The 17,489-nt window shown below is 42.4% G+C and overlaps 1 protein-coding gene across 1 annotated transcript in view; it reads left to right on the top strand.

The window, feature by feature from the left end:
- CCDC149 (coiled-coil domain containing 149) overlaps positions 1 to 17,489 on the top strand; it is a 96,011-nt gene that overhangs the window by 31,602 nt on the left and 46,920 nt on the right. Inside the window, 2 exon segments of the mRNA XM_024745545.1 lie at positions 1,705 to 1,866; positions 3,339 to 3,377. Coding sequence (XP_024601313.1) covers positions 1,705 to 1,866; positions 3,339 to 3,377 — 201 coding nt within the window.

Genomic DNA, 17,489 nt, shown 5'->3' with positions numbered 1-17,489 from the left:
GGGACAAAGGTGACTGTTTTTGTGCCACCAATGCCAATAGCACTGCCAACTGAGGCCGCTGATCACAGGCAAAGAACTGAAGGCACAAGGGCAGCTCTGTTAAACTGTGTGTAAATGGTATTTTTTCCTGTGAAATCTCAATACCTCCCTTAGGACATTGCAGTTCAGGTTTTTGGGCTACTCTTCTCTGATATTTACTCGTTGGGGATTTTACTCTTGAGAAATCGCTGTGGCAACAGAACCGTTTGCCTCCACGAAGACGATGTCAAAGTGTTAAAATCCAGGATGTTTTAAGGCAGGATTCCAGCCTCATTACTGCCAGGAATAAGATTCATCCAAGGTGGAAGTGTCCTCTCTTAGAACTCAAATCCGTCTCAGAATGGCTTTTCTCTCCCCTTTGTTTTTGAAGCTAAGCAATTACTTTTTTTTTTTCTTTAAGGAAAAAAAATGTGCTAATGCACAAAACTCTCTTTTTCCCCTTTCATTTGTTTGAAATTGAACTTAACAAAGTCAGTTCCAAGCAAGCAGTATATATGAGTAATGCTTTTTGTCCATGAAAGAGCATTGACTCAAATGGTATGGGAGTACTGATCCTGTCTCTGCTTTGTGTGAGCATCCATAATGACAAAGTGCTCGTGTCAGAGTGTATAATGAAACTATAAATTGTTTTCATGAATGCTCTGAATTTGGTCTTTTACGGGGCAAATTCAAAAGGTATTTAAGTTCCACATTTCCCATATGTGAATAACACCAGATGGTACTATAGATCCAATAAAAGGACAGAATCCCAGTCGGGCTCACACTGGTCCGGGTGGTGGGTGATTGTCAGGTGAGGGTCGGTCACAGTGTGGGGAGTGGGGAAATGGAGGAACGAAGATATCCCACAACTCTGAGGAAGAATTCCAGCAAGATACACCCAACTTTGGGGGGATAATTCAAAGTGTGACTAAAATACTTAGCTCATAAAATTGGTCTCTGGGTGGTGGATGTCTGCATTGGAATCATAGGAGAAGGTGCACACCTCTGACCGAATTTATTGAACAAAAATTCTCAGGTGAGAAAATGTCTGCTGGGTTGCATGGGCAGGTACAATCTATTGCAGTAATTTATGGTTCAATTAAATTATCTTTCATTACATTTTTGGTACTTTTTTTTTATTATAGAAGCCATATAGGTGTGTTCTATAACATTTAGAAAACACAGAAAAGTATAAAGGATAAAAAAAATGCAAATAATTTTGCTCCCAAGAGATAATTCTTAGTAATATATACAATTTTTATTAAATCTTTCCGTGTTATATCATTTGGTAAAATTTTAATAGAACTTTACATCATCTTACCTGGATATCGAAATCCTTTTTTAAATAAAATTTTGGGTCCAACTATCTATTTATTTAGCTATCTGGGTAATTGTCAAAAAGGATTCTGCTTTTTAACTTATTTATCAATTATTTTTCCGGTCTCAGTTGGCCAAAGTTCACGAATGTCCAAGGTTTTGGTTCTGTCACGAGGGGACTATGTCGGGTGCAGTAGCAGCCTTTAGGCTCACATGTCATTGACTGACAAATGATTCTGGGTATACAATCTCTTAAAACAAAAAAGGCAACAAAACCAACTCTGCAGGGTGTGTGAACCCCAGCGCAGGTGAGAGGAGGGAGGCCTGTTGATGGTTCTGAGCAGTCGCCTGCATGTGTTTGTTCTGCAGTACCTGGTGTGTAAAAGAAAGCTGGAGAGTAAGAAGGAAGCCCTGCTGATCCTTTCCAAGGAGCTGGACACATGCCAGCAGGAAAGGGACCAGTACAAACTCATGGCCAATCAGCTCCGAGAGCGCCACCAGTCCCTAAAGAAGAAGTACCGTGAGCTGATTGTACGTATTACGTCACGAAGAGTTCCAAAGTGGAAAAATTAAGACGTGAAAGTCATCACCCTACTTATTCCACGATCCAGTCCCACTTGCTAGTTGATAAGTACATGCTTCCGGATGCTTGCTCTGGCGCCCATGATCTTCCACGCATATCTGAATGTGTCTGTGTGTGCCTATTTACTTAAAACTGTATGGAGGTGTTTTTTTTTTTTAAAGAGGATTTGTGTTATAAATCTGCACTAATACAGAAGCCACTAGCTGCATGTGGTTATTTAAATTTCATTTTGAATTAATTAGAATTAAATAAAATTGAACACGGTCTCACTTATCACATCTCATGCCCTCAATCGCCATGGGGGGCTGGTGGCTACCGTATGGGACTGTGTTGATATAGAACATTTCCATGGTGGCTGCTATATTGGACGGTTAGCTGTAGGACATGTCCCTCATTGCAGAGAGTTCTATTGGACAGCTTTATATAAATGTTGTTCTAAAACTTGCTCTTTTCGCTCAGCACTTTATTTTGGACATCTCTCTAGGCCATATATACAGATTTAACTCACTTTTTAAAACAGTGCATAGTAATATTTCCATAATTTTTAAACCTTTCCCTTTCCTGGGCAATTAGATTTTCTCTAGTTTTCATATGGCAGGATTTTTAAGGATGCAAATGTTACTGAAATGGAGGATACCAACTGCATAGCGCTATTTTGCATTCTCACTTAGTTTTTTCTCACTGATGCCATCTCTTTTTTAAGTGCTGACACTATTGCTTACGTTTAACCGTCTGTGCTGGGGTCATTGAACTGTCCTGGAACACAGAAGTACAGTAGAGAGATTCCTGAGGTTAAAATAATGTTGACTTGTATGTGGACAGCATCAGATAGAGAAGTACTATTTCCTGAGCATTTATCGTTCACCTGACATATTTATGTATTCCCAGATGGCACACGAGGGAGAGAAATTGAATCCTTTTAAGACAAAAAGTCTGATAGGACTAGAAGTTCTCAGTTAATTTTCTTTTATTTTGAGCATATCCTATCCCCACCCCCCAAATTGTTCTGCCCATAGAGAAAACTCAAGTATGTGTGTGCATTGTATGTGTCCATTACTATTCCTCTGGATCTATTTAAAAGAGGAGCTCAACTCAAACCAAATGAAATACTATTTCTGTTTAGGCTCTGCTCAAAAGTAATTTTGATAAATCCAGTTTATTTATTTGGCTCACATAGGTTTAGAAAGTATACAGATTGGTCCTAATTGGAAGTGATTCCTTAGAGGTTTTCCCAAAATGACTCTGGTTCAGTTTATAGTTTAAAATTTTTAAAGTATATTTGAGTTTGGTTCAGCACATTGTTGGTTGCAGGGGGCGGGAGAGGGGAGGGTCTTAATTTAGTTCATAGTTCGGTTCAATTTCTTGAATCTACACGCATCTAATTTAAAAAAAATAAAATGTAACACTGGTTTCTTTGTAGGATGGAGATCCATCACTTCCCCCTGAAAAGAGGAAACAGGTAAGACTTATTCCTGATCTTTGACAACTCTCAGAATGTTCGTATTGATGCCTTTCAACAACTGGGGGATTAGGGAATCCCAAAATGTATAGAGAAATCTTCTAACTTCCCAGAATCATTTTGTATTACTGGGGGGAGTGGGTGCTAGAGAAATACTGCCTACAGAGAGGGCCTACGGACTGGGCGAAGGAAACGCAGTGAAGTCTAACAGGGTGGAAGAGGGCACACCAGTTGACTGTGCTCCCTTTCTTGTTGGGGTTCCTTTTAGAAAACCACAAGTTGAGAGCACACTGCTAGAGGACTTTAGCTTACTGTTCTGTGGATGGATGCCGTTCTCCTATTCAGCCCCTGCCGCTTCAGACTTTTAAAAGCCATCTCACTAAAACTCATAAGCCATTTATGTTCTTTTCTCCTAAATGGTAACCAACATCGTTTATTGAGTATCCATTTTCCCCACGGATTTTGGAGGCCCACTTTTAGCAATGGACAAATCCGTGTGTGTGTGTGTGTGTGTGTCTGTGTCTGTGTGTCTTTCTGGACTTTCTGTTCTGTTCCACTGAGCTTCCTGTATTGTGCTGTTTGTACCACATTATTCTGTTTTTTGTTTATAATACTTGTAATAATACCTGTTTGGGCTATTCTCCTTCCCTTTGCTCTTTCTTTTCAGATGTTTCTTGTTTCTTTTTTTAGATATAACTGACAAATATTTTATCAAGTCCTCCTCTGATTCCCCCCCCACCAAACCCATCCCTATTGGTATTTTGATTGGGGTTTTGTTAAATGTATAGATCAATATAGGGACAGTTAATACTTTTATAGCATTATGTCCAGGAATATCGTACATCAAATTTTTTAATCCGGTTGCATGCATATATATAGATATATTGCGTTTTAACACTTTCCTCAACTTTACAATTGTTCTGTACTGACATACCCTGACTTACAGTCTTTTATGGACTTGAGGGGAGCCTGGATGATGGTGATGTTAGTGCTGTGTGTACCATGTTATGGGAAATGCTCTGCATCAGAACAGGACTTCAAAACTGGTGGCTGAAAATAAGGACGCAGGAATTGTTCGCTGTCTTCATAGCTGTAAAGGCTAAGACAACATCCTGTTTTTGTTCATCGATCATATACCTGGCACAGCATATAAACTCCTTGGATTCATTACCTTGTGATTTTTGACGCTGAATAAACAGTAGACGCGCTGCACACATATGCGCGCGCGCACACACACACACACACACACACACACACACACACACACACGACGTTCACCCTTAAATAACAACTCAGTCCTATGGCTATCCTTTCAGTCATTCAGTTCTGCTCACCTCCCACACTCCTTTCCTATTTTATTTGATTATTTTGTAATGCTCCAGGTTTGATTTAAAGTCAAAATTTTCTATGGAGCTAATTGATGTTGTTTTTTTTTTTTTCCTGAACAAAATGACACGGAAAGTTAGCATAAATGTTTAAAAATTGGGATCCTTAATGTGGAATTGCTAATGTTTTTGTTTCTGTGTTTTTGGTGGCTACGAGCCGTCATCTTTGCTGCGATTTTAGAGTTTGTTAGTATTCATGAAGGAGTTTTACAGTGTAAGTGGATTCACATTCCGTGACTTTATAATAAAAAATTTACATTGACTGAAGAGAATCTGATGAATTCCAGTAAGTCTGTCAAGCTGCATTCTTACAGCTCTAAAAAACAAACAAACAAAACAAGTTCGATGTCCTAAGCGCTGGCTTTGTAGCTTTTAATATGGCATTTGGTTTCTGTCCCTTTAGGATTTAGTGTGGTGGTGTAAGCTCGCTCTGCATTCTTCCTGCCCGGGATGGATGACATAGGACGGGCTGGGGTGCAAGTGACAGAAATTCTAAACTGCTGAATCAATAAAGGAATTGATGCCCTTGCATAACCACAAGTTGAGAGGCAGTGGAGGTCTCAGATGCTGTACTGTCATCACGTACTCATTCTCTCCTCTCTACCACACTTGGCAAAGAAAAATACAGGATACCCAGGTGAATCTGAATTTCAGATAGACAATGAATACTTTTTTAGTATAAGAGTATGTACCATGAAATATTCGCGACATACTTATGCTAAAACATTATTGATTATTTATCTGAAATTCACATTGAGCTGGGCATCCTATATTTTATCTGACCACTCTACCGTTATGCCGATTTTAACGTCAGCTTCCTCTTGAACTTAACATCAGCTTTCCTCAAAGCAGGAAAGGCAGGAAACCCAGCCATGGAATGTGAGTCCTTCCCTCCAGTTTCATTGGGCCATTGTAGGACGTACTCCCATTCCTGGTCTACTAACATGCACTGGCAGGGTACTATACATTAATTGGCTTAGATTAATCACCTGGGATAGAAGGGCTTCGGGAGCCAGCAATGCCACCCGCCAAACTAATTGTGTGGCCTTGGGAAGATTCCTTTGGGTGTCTGAGACTCAGCTTTCACATCTACGAAGTGGGAATAAATATGGTACCCACCACATAGTGTGGCTGTGAGCAACAAATGAGATAACGTACGCAAGTAGAGTCCTTAGCACAGTGCCTGGCACCGGGTGAGCGTCAATAAATATTTACCATCTTCTCTTCCTTATCATCCCTTTCTTTTTTAATCAATCATATATTAATGTGGTGTTGTCAGGACCCTTTTGGCTACCCTTGGCAGCTTGAAATAGCTTGGGCCAAAGAAGAAGTTCCTGGCTCATAGGACCTCAAAAGGGTTGGATAAGCAGAAATGCAGCCAGGCCTCAGGACCAGCTACCACCTGGACTCAGGTGCCCCCAGCTCTCTCCTCTGCCCTCAGCATTCTCTGTGTCAGCTGTCATTTCTTTTTCTGGACCTGCTTTCTCTGTAGAATAGGAAACGTGGCTGCTGGTCACATGAGGGCTACAGACCCCACGTCTTTGACCTGTAGGAAAAAGCTGCTCCCTGAATCGCAGGGGAGAGCTCGCCTAGGCCAGGCTCAGGCCAGGGGTCCATTCGAGTCAGCTGGGCATGGCCAGGCATCCTGTAGATACAAGGCTGCTTCTACTGTTGTCATGTTGACGGGGTGCTGGGTAGACCATGTGTTAACCATCTGCTGTACATGCCTTCTTGAGAGAGTCTTGGAATGATAGATAATAACGATGGCAGCCAGTGTTTCTGAGTGCTCACTCTTGCAGTCTGTCAGACCCTGTGCCCAGCATTGCACTGTGGATGATCCCATTTAATTCCCCCACAACCATGGGAGTCGGCGGTTATTATTATGATTGCCATCAGACAAATGAGGAAATTTAGGCCTATGATGGTCAAGTAAATTACCCAAGGGAAATTACGTAAGTAATTGGTGGAGCCAGAGTTCAAAGTCGTGCGGTCCACTCAGAGCTCATGCTTAGAACTCGCCTTGTAGCTCGGGCAACCAGACCTTCCATTTACTCAGGATCGTTGCCATTTTTACCTCTTGTCCTGGCATAATCTGTATTAGTGCTCCCTGTACTATCCAAAATGTCTTGGTTTGGATGATAAATAATATAGTCACCTTAATTCTAGTAGGGATGCTATGAGCAGACAATCAACAAAATGATTAAGATATATAGGATGTTAAATGGTAAGCAGTGCAATGGAGAGAAAAATATAGCCCAAAGCCAGGGAGGGGATTCTGGCTTAGCAATGGAAGAAGCGTCTCGATTAACAGTGGAGGAAAATAGTTCCAGTATTTGGAAAAATAATCTTACCTGTTTAAAATATATGTTTTCAGATTTTATTTACATATAGTTAGTTTATTTCTGAAAGCATGGGGTTGGTTTTTGGATGAGTGAGGGGGAGTGTTAAGATGTCCTCTTCATTAGCTCAGCGTGGGGAAGAAAATGCACCATTGAATTTGCAGGCACTGGTTACAATGAAACTTTCCATTTAGCCTGAAGCAGACAGCTTTGGCATCCGTGTATCCAGTACCGGAAAGGAGAGGCACAGTTACCTTCTTAACTATTTCATCGGCAGGAACAGGGGTAGAAGCTTGCACCCTGACCTGGTGTCTCCTGTCTTATATCACATGTTTATCCCAAAGGCAAAACAGTAGGTGAAGTATTTACCCCTCCAGCTGCAAAACAGATGTACCTTGTGTAAGCGGAAGGCACTGGAACGAGAACCAGCTGCTGGGGTAACAGATGGGACCTGGGGGTCAAAAGATCCACATATTGGAAAAGGAAAAGGTGCCACATTGAGCATCTTGTTGCCCATCAGCCTTGAAACCGTGGCTTCCTGTTCTTGACCTGAAGGAGGAATTTCTATGGACTCCTCCCCTGTTCATTTCTCAGCTCAGGAGAGATTACAATCATCACTCTGTTATGGACTGAATGTTTACATCCCCCCAAATTCATATGTTGAAACTCTGGTCCTCAATGTGATGGTATTAGGAGGTGGGGCCTCTGGGAGGGAGTTAGGATTAGATGAGGTCATGAGGGTGGAGTCCTCACGAGGGGGTTCAGTGTCCTTATAAGAGTCACAAGAGAACTTGCTTTCTCTGCTCTGCTCTCTGCTGTGTGAGGACAAAACAAGAAATCTGCAACCTGAAAGAGGGCCCTTCCCAGAACCTAACTGTGCTGGCACCCTGATCTCAGATTTGCAGCCTCTAGAACTATGAGAAATAAATTTCTGTTGTTTATAAGCCACCCAGTCTATGGTGTTTTGTTGTAGCAGCTCAAGCTGACTGTAAATGTATTGAGGGTTCTTCTCAAATATAAGTAGAAACAATACCCCATCCTCAGTCTTGGCAGTGCTTTGTGCTTTTCCGAGACCATGTATGCGTGTGTGTATGCACGTATATATCTATGTATGTGTGTCATCTCCCAGCTGTCTTCTGCGGCCACACTGCAAGTTAGGTCTTGCATAAAATCTCAAGGCAGCGTCATGGATGGCAGTAGATAAAAGCTTGGGTTCTGGCATCCAGTTTTGTGGATTCAAATATAACACTTCCACTTGCTGGCTGGGTGATCCGGGGCAAGCTGTGTTACCTTTCTGAGACTCAATTTCCTCCTCTCCAAAATAAACAAAAGCATGAGATATATTCATAAAGTTTTTATTAAGAATCGGTGTGATAATGCTTGTAATGCCCATTGCCTTCTACTTAGTGAGCGCTCAATGGGTGTTGGCTATTTTTTATTTTTCCTGTGACTTGTCCAAGGTCACACAGCAGGTTAATAGAGCAGGCCTAAAAATCCAAATCTGCTCACTTGTAGTTCAGTGTTTTAGTTCAGGGTTTTGTTCCATATTTAACTCTTAGGCTGTTTGAATGGGGAAGAAGCATAATCAACATTTAATCCACCCATTTTGGAAGTTCAAAGGTGAAGTGCTTTATCCGAAGCCCTCTGCTTAGGAGGGGTTGAGAAGCAGAAACTGAGCTAGGAGTCTTTACCCGTTAGGCCAGTGTTCTTTCCTGTGGCGGCCAATGTCTGGCCATAATGTCTTCCTGCTTTTTTGTCTCCTCCTTACAGGACAGCCAGAACTCTCATAGTTGTAGTTCTAGAAATATGGTTGTCGATCGAGGCTCTCTTTTAGAATTTAGAATCCTTTTTAAAACAACTCAATTTCCAATGGCAAATCATCCGTTGAAGAAGCTGTGAAGATAATCGTGACAACAGTGATTTCACTAATAGCTTCTCGTGGGATGTTGAAATGAAAACTTCTTCTTGATACCCCAGGCAGGACTGTACACGGAGCACCTCTCTGCACTGCAGTGGGAGATCCACCGAAAGATCTCAAACGACCCTTTAAGTATTTTTCTTTTGCAAAACAAGCAGTTCCTCCAAAGGAGATAAAGGGGAATTTAAATTATCCTGGGTGAATCTTCTTATAAGTTGGAATTCTTTGGGGTCACAGCAACACATTTTTCCCCATGCAAACTCCTCCTTGAATAAACAATCAAACGCATCTCTGTCTTTCCCTGTTTTGATTTCAAGCCGAGGTACCACGGGAGGTATTCCTCCCGGTCCAGGAGGGAGCCTTGGCTTTCTTCCCTTAAAAAGCGATGGCTTATTTAGACGGTGACATGCACCAGGATGACAACCCTGGAGAAATCAGAGCACAGAGTGGCCCTTTGTGGGATGGGAGGGAGCCTTTTACTTCAATAGAAAAGTCTTCTTGGTCAATCTTATTTTAGTCCCCCGTGACCACAAATCAGAGCGACTTTGTATATGCATCTCAGTTTGATGCTCAGAACCTAAAACTTCCTTCAAAGATCTCAAGTGCTTTGGGATGTTTCTTTTTATACCACTTCGAACAGTACAACTTCACTGTTAACACCAGGGAAGCTGGGAAGAAATCCAGGGTTCAGCCTGCGGGAGTCCTCCCAAATCATAATAACAGTAATTTCATTCTGAGCATTCACACCTCCTGCTCAGAAGCCCTTCGGATCCTTGCAGTGATTTTTGTCAGGAAGGTGAGAGCATCCCCCAACTTAAACATGGAGGAATTTAGGCTCAGTGAGTCTAAAGAACTTGGGAACTATTAAGGGAGCCACTAAGTGGCAGATGCGGAGCCATAATGGCCAAGATTAAGCAAACATTTATTTAAATAGCAACCTTCTAAACCTACCGAAGAGCATTTGCCTGTGGGCCTGGAAATGCCTGCATTGGCAACTGTGTGCTTGGAGACTGTGGGGTGAGAGTAGGCTGCCGAGGGCTCCTTGCACAGCCAAAAACTGTGTGTGGAATGAGTTCTTGGGTGGTTGTTTCTTGTAAATAAGAAAGCTGTCACTGTAGCAGAGGTCATCGCTTGGGCAGTTGCTATGAATAGGGGGTGCTTGCTCAGCAAAGCAAGTTTCACTCTATTACTATTAACACAGAAGTCGCCGTAGACCAAAGCAGCGGAGTAGAAATTGCGATTAAATTTGCTATCAATCACACCGCTCAAGTACACTCCACGTTTTATCAAACATTTTTTTTTTCACATATTCTTGCTTAATCGAGTACTTTACCCTATTGAAGATGTGAGTTTAAAGGATTCAGGGGTCAACGCCATGTCGTTGAGGAGCATTTTCTAAATCTGGTCTCTTTTTCTCTCTCACACTCTTCTTTTTTTTTTTTTTTTTTTTTTTCAAAACAAAACAAACAAGCAAAAACCTCTCCTTGAGGAAGTGCCTAGGCCAGGGTTTTACCTGTCTCTCTCATTTTTTTCCCCTCCCATTTTTGCATTGAGTTTTAATATGTCAGCAAGTTGAGAAGGAAGTTATAGGATTTTCCGGTATACATCATTTTTACATTATGATGGAGAATGACTTTTCCATGGCTAGATTACTGAAGTGGTGTATATCTAATAAATTACAAAGATTTCAGGGTGACTTGAGGGATAGTAACTGGAATGTTGCCCCTTTCCCCTCCTGGTGTCTGGGCTGAATTATTTAAGGACTTAGGAGAAAACACATGGCCTTCCCGTTTTACTGCCCTTCCCAATGTCTGGCTAGTGCAAGGTTGGAAGGTTAATCTTAAACTTTTCATCACTTTTCTTTCATTTTATTTTTATCTGTTGGAGAGGAAAAGCTTTTCCTCTACCCTCTTAGGTTTGGTGCATGGAGGCCTGCAAATTTAACTGACAAAAGACAGATTAACAGGAGAAAAAAGCAAACAATTTCATGAATATTTTACATGCACAGGAGTTCAGAGAGAAGGAGTGAAATTCAAAGAAGTGTTAAGACTTGGGGGCTTATATAGCATTTTAATAAAAGAGAGAGGGTTTGGGCCTTAAGGGATGATAAATTGTGGGAAAGTGACTAGGAGATATATGGGAAACTGATGGAAGATAGGGTTTTATTTTAGTTAGGTTTGTTTATGCAGACTCATCATGGTACCAACGCTCTGTGTCCAGTGATTAGAGTTGCTATTCTCTTCCTGGTACGGAGGGGATGGGACAACTCACAAAGGGAAATGTACGCCCTTATTTTTCGGCTGAAAAGGGGAGGGAAGAATATTCTCTGTATCTTCTGATTCTCAGTTGCCTTCAGATCAAAATAATCCTCATGGCAAAGGAGCATATTTTGGGGTGGCATATTCTGATCTTATCATACCCAACTTTTCATTTCTTACATCAGGGAGGAAAATGGTATATAGTGGCTCCTTTTCTCCCCATCTAAAAGATTTAGGGCTGTTTCTTACAACTGGTATCCTGAACTCCCCCTTCCTTGTAAACCAGTCTTCGTTACTTGATCATTGAAAACAGAGTTCCTTCAGAGAGACTGTCATTGCCAAATGTGATGTACCATTAAAAAAAATCTCCTCCCGCTTCTCATAAGTTTCAAAAATGTATTGCATCTATAGTATAAATTTGGATGTATTTTGTGACATTCGTTCATAAGGGAATTCAAATACAGTGGTAGAGGCGAGATCTAGAGTTTAGGATGCAGCAGGACCTGAAGAAAGGGAGATCCCCTTGTCCCCGTTACTAATCTGCCTCAGTGAGAATTTCCACAAAAAGGCAGAGAGGTTGGGGCGAGATGCACACAGTTGTCTCAACTCCCAGATCTCTGCCTTTGCAACAACTGTCAGGACGTGTAGTCTTCATCTGTGTGCAGAGAGAATTTCCCCGAGCCTCAAAGTCCCCACGCCAGGGGCTGGCCTTGGCGGCATACTTCTGCAGACATCCGTTGTAATTGGGGGTTGACTTGATTCTTGACAAAGGAACGTGTGTTGGAATGGACAGCTGTAATGTCCTTTTGGCCTTGAGCCTCCCAGCTATGTTTTCATCAAATCTGTCTTCTCTCCCTTCCCCGTCACAGTTTTAATAGATAAACTCCGAGTTAGAAGCTAGACTTAAGTATATAGATTCTACAATATACTCCAGGATATTCAACATCCCACTATTATCTGAGAGAAGATGTCAACCTTTTAACGTCAGCCCTGGCGATATCTGAATATTTAAAAGAGGCTTCTTTTGAAACCTTTTCATGTTTTGCTATTTATGCTACCCACCCTGCCCCAGAGATTTAGAGGAAATAATCTCTAGGTTTTGTTTTCCTTCCCTGTGAAATCCTTTCGAGTGTTAGACGGTCTGCCACTTTTTCCCTGACATTTTCTTTACATAGTGCTGCTATTCTAAACTGATGGTCACAGAGTCCTTCTCAATAACACAGAGACAAAATGGTCTACATAGCTGATAAATTATAAGCAGGCGCCGTGTGTTAGCTTGATGGATGGTTATAGTGAATGTGTGTGAGTCATGGGGGTTTTTTTTGGTCAAAAGAATTATGTGAATTTTTCTCCTCTATTTTGAGTGCTTTGAAATGTACTACTTTTCTTCCTTTTCTTTTCTTTCTTTCTTTCTTTTTTTTTTTTTTTTTTTTGTTCTTTAAGGTGTATGTCAAGGAACTAGGCACCGTATCAGAATAGTCATTTTCTAGTTTTCAAAGTTATTGTTTGGGAGTTGAGGAGGTGGAAGGACTGAATAGAAAAGAATTGTGTGTTGACAAGTAAGCCAGCCTGTGAAATGTGAAAGAAAATTACAGTCACCTGCTTTAAAAGGGGGGGTCTCCCTCCCCCTACCCTCCCCCAGGGGGTCAATTTGAAATCTGGGGTAGAGTTACAGTGAATCCCCTTGGAGGCGATGTGATTCTAATTAACCATTGCTTTGCAGCTACTGTAGAAATTCTTGAGTTTATCTGGGTAGATTTCTTTTCGGCCAGGCTGCAGAGTAAATAATGTTTGACAGTCACATCACTGGGTCTCTGACTCGCTGTCTCCTAAAGTAGTGCTGTCCTTTGCTTCATGTGTCACTGGGACCTTTGATATATAACACGTGGGTGCCTGCTTTGCTGTAACATCCAAATACCAGGGAGTATCGCTGGGCTCAGTGCTATTCAGAGTGGGACCTGAGGACCCGTGCCAGGCTGCAAGCTGCCCTTTCTGGTCCCTACGACAAGATGAGTGCAGAAATTGAGAGGAAGGGCTCAGAAACTTTTATAGCAATCTGACAGTATGTATGATTTTACGTCAGGTGAATCTAACAAACACTTAGGGCCTTGATGTCTTCTTAAATTTGTTTTCCTAGGAATTGATTTGTATTGTATTTTGCACAAGTAATGATCTGTGACAGATCGGAGGTCAAGGTCTTTCACCACTGATAGTTTGAGTTGTACGGGTTTAGCTCCTGTGGTTACATTGGTGAGCAAATGTCAGGGTCTTCCCACCCACCTGAGGGGCTCGAGCCATCGTTGATTCAAAAAGGGAAGGTTAGGGACGTTTCAGATTTTTTTTTTGTTGTTGTTGTTAAAGTTTTCACTCTTGCTCTTACAAACATTTCTTTCTGAACATCTCTTCCACCGTTTAAGAAAAGCAGCCTCCTGTGAAGGTGAAGTTTGCTGTGTCTCCTGCAGATGGGGTGCTGAGATGCAATGTGCAGGTGGCAGCAGGCTCGCGGAGGCCACTTTTAGCCGCATGCCAGCACCTGCCCCGGGTGGCTTCTCCCGTCCCACCTCTGAGCCAGTCCCTCCAGCCTGGGGGTTCTGTCCCTCCACCTGGGGGAGGGATTATGCTGGCTGAGCTAATGTCTGGGAAGTGTTCTGGAGTTCCCGGAAGGAAAAGGAGAGGCCGCCCACTTGTCATACCTTGCGCTAAGGCAGGAGAGCTGCAGGACAGAGGGGAGGGACCAGGAAAAGAAAATTGGGAATTGAATCACCTCTCCACTTCACTGCTGCCCCTGGGGTCTGCCTGCTCTAGTGGCCTTGAACTGCTTTCCAAAGTGGGCATCTTGTGATGTGAGGGACAGAAGGAGAGAGGGAAGCCGCTTGCCTTTGCACCTACCTGGAACTTTCTCCGGGATATCCACAAGGCTCACGCTCACTCTCTCTCCTTTCTCAAGTCTTGGTTTAAGACTTGAAGTGTGGCCTTCGGTGTGACGCCTTCCGTGGCCTTTCCCCAGCACACACTGTTTCCTTTACCTGCTGTATTTGTTTCCGTAGTACTTATCACCCAGCTCCTCAGTCATTATTCATTTCGTTGTAATATAATGTAATTAATGTAATATCATCTATTAAAATGTAAGTTTACAAGGGCAAGAGGCTTTGTCTGTATGGCTCACTGCTGTATCTCCAGAATCGAAAACAGTGCCTGACACATAGTAGGCACTCCATAAATATTTGTTGTGTAAATGAACGGATGAATAAGTGAAGGGGCAGGATGACAAGGGAGCCGGCTGTGTCCAAGGAGCCATTCGGCCAGATCCATCCAACTGTCCACTGAGTGATCGAATTGGAGCCACTGCAAGGGCAGAGTCAAGGGGAGGTGACCAGCATTTAACCAGTGCCTGCTGTATACCAAGCAGTGTGGTAGGCATCCTAGGTTCATTATTCAATGTAAGTATCAAATTACTACATGAAGTAGGTATGGTTAGCTCCATTTTACAGGTGGGGAAACTCAAGAGGTTAATAATCTTACCCAAGGTCACCCAGCCCAGTAAGTGGCAGAACTGGGATCCAACTTAGTCTATCTGATTCCAAAAAGAAATTTGAACATTTCCAAAAGAAGTCAGTGGATCACAGTGCCTCTTGTCTTTTTGCTTTTCTGTCTGTGGAATGGGGATTAATTTTCCTCATCCTTCACCAGATTTTTATCTGATGAGAATGGAAATCTGGGACAGTTGAAACACAACTACTACAAGATATGACTTGAAGTGTGGCTTTGCAAATATGGGGCTGAGAATTAGATCACATTATTGAGTAATGTTCACAAATAAGTGAGTGGAAATCAGAGCTAGATTAAATCCAGCCAGTGGGGATGAGGGGGGTTTCTATGCAATGCTGCGTGCCAGGCACTGGTTTCAGTAGTTTATCATTCCAGATATTTCCCTAGGCTGAGACCACAGCCTCCAGACTCAGCATATTATCTTTCACTTAGATATATTTATGGAGCATCCACTAGGTGCTTGGGGTAGACCAGTAGAGAGAACAAAGTTCCCTGCCCTTCATGGAACTTCTGTCTTAGTAGGGAGAGAGAGATAGGAAATAAACAGTAAGTAATAAACATATGTAAACATATGGCAATAAACTGTAAAGTAAATTACATGGTATATTAAGAGACGGTAAGTGCTATGGAAATAGAAAGTAGTGTAGGGGAAAGGGCTTGGGCGTTCAGTGGGGAGGTGGCCAGACTGCAGATTAGATCAAGTGGTCCAGGTGGGCCCCGTTGAAACGGTGCCGTTTGAACGAAGACCTGAAAAAGGCAAGGGAGTGAACAAGAGGTACCCTGGAGGGAGAGCAGTCCAGTCCAGAGAAAAGGCAGAGAGAGCAGTGCTGAGATGGGTTCCTGCCTGGTATATGTGGGGAACAGCCAGGAGGTGAGCTTCGGGGGAGCTGAATGGGGGGCTACCCTGACGGTGGAGACACTGGATATCCCGATGGATGGAATATGGGAGATAAGACAAAGTGAGGAGTCCAGGATAAGCCAAGGTTTAATCTTTATATTCTTTCACTTTATTCCCTTTTGATTACCTAACATAACTCAGTATTCCCGAAAGTATTAGCATCAAAGTCTTTGGAGATTTAGCCACTATAGTTGTACTCGTCTGCAATGTCTCTGGATTTGGGTTTCTTCAGCTATCACATGGAGGGAATCTAAAAGATAACTTTCAAATCCCTTGTGTGACTGTTTCTGAAAGATTCCTTTTTAGGAGTCATATTCCGATCGCTGGCTAGCTTCCCTCCCTCCTTCCTTCCTCCATTTATTCATCATGGGTCTTTAAAACATTTGCTGGGACAAGAGCACTTCTTGGAGCAATGTACGTGGAGACTGAGAAGGGAGAAAACGAGAATCTCTGCCTTTCAATAGCTCATTTCTTCTTGCTGAGGTTAGATAAGAGTGCAATAAGCAAGGTGAGAATCAGAGCAAATTAGCAAAATTCAAATAGTATAGAAGAAGCCGCTGTGGAGGTAAAGTGGAATAGTAAGTTAAAGGCTTGAGTGGAAAAAGCACGTAGATAGTTTGGGAGCATATGCAAGTTCAGGTTCAGGGAACCTGAGAAGGGTGGGAGCATGGTAAAGGGTGCTTGCGTGCTCCCGGGAAAGGGGCCGAGATGTGTCGATGAAGCTAGACTGAGAGGGCGAGGGGGTGTGGTGGAGAACTGCACACGGGGGCCAGAGGGATCTGCTCTGAGCAGGAGGAAATCTGAAGGAAGGGCTGACATCATGAAGATGGACTGGAAGGCACTCACCCTGGCTGTTTGGTACTCTAGGAACTAGAACAGGGGAATAAGGAGGTGAGAAAAACAGCCCAGGAGACTGTTGAATTACCTCTGGATCCTGATGTCTGAAATCGTGACACCTCACTGGTCTCTCCTCTGGCTGACAATTTTGATCAAAATTCTGGGCATTAAGGTGGCAAAGAAAAGTTCATTAAACACGATCTATTTGAAGAAAAAAAAAACTATCCAAACAAGGAAATGAAATTAACCAAACAAGGAAATGAAATTTTTCCTATATTGTGGATCCAAAGTTAGAATTGAACTAAGACTACTTGCAAGAGTTTTTGTGAGGAGCTCTTAAATTTAAAAAAAAAAGTACCAACGCCTCCATCACTTGTCTGTGAGCCATTCTGGAAACAAAGAACATCCCCAAATTGAGGTTCACGGCCAACTTTATTTCTCTCCATGCAGTTGTAGTGGTGTGATTTGCACACTTGCTGCCTTCATACATGTGTTTATTCTAATGGTTCAGCTGGACTTGGATGATGGCTGCAGTAAGCCTAAGAAAGCCCCCCATTTCTCCACTCCTCCGTTTCTGATTATATTTCATAAAGCTAATCTTTTTTTTGGAAGTCTACCTGTTATTTTTATTTATTTATTTTTAACATCTTTATTGGAGTATACTTGCTTTACAATGTTGTGTTAGTTTCTGCTGTATAACAGAGTGAATCAGCTATATGTATACATATATCCCCATATACCCTCCCTCTTGCATCTCCCTCCCTCCCACCCTCCCTATCCCACCCCTCTAGGTGGTCACAGAGCACCAAGCTGATCTCCCTGTGCTATGCAGCTGCTTCCCACTAGCTATCTATTTTATATTTGGTAGCACATATATGTCAATGCCACTCCCTCACTTTGTCCCAGCTTACTCTTCCCCCTCCCCGTG

This window comes from Neophocaena asiaeorientalis, unplaced genomic scaffold, assembly GCF_003031525.2.
Source record: "Neophocaena asiaeorientalis asiaeorientalis breed wild unplaced genomic scaffold, Neophocaena_asiaeorientalis_V1.1 scaffold397, whole genome shotgun sequence".
NCBI classification, from domain to species: Eukaryota; Metazoa; Chordata; class Mammalia; order Artiodactyla; family Phocoenidae; genus Neophocaena; species Neophocaena asiaeorientalis.
This window is presented reverse-complemented; position numbering and strand designations above follow the sequence as displayed.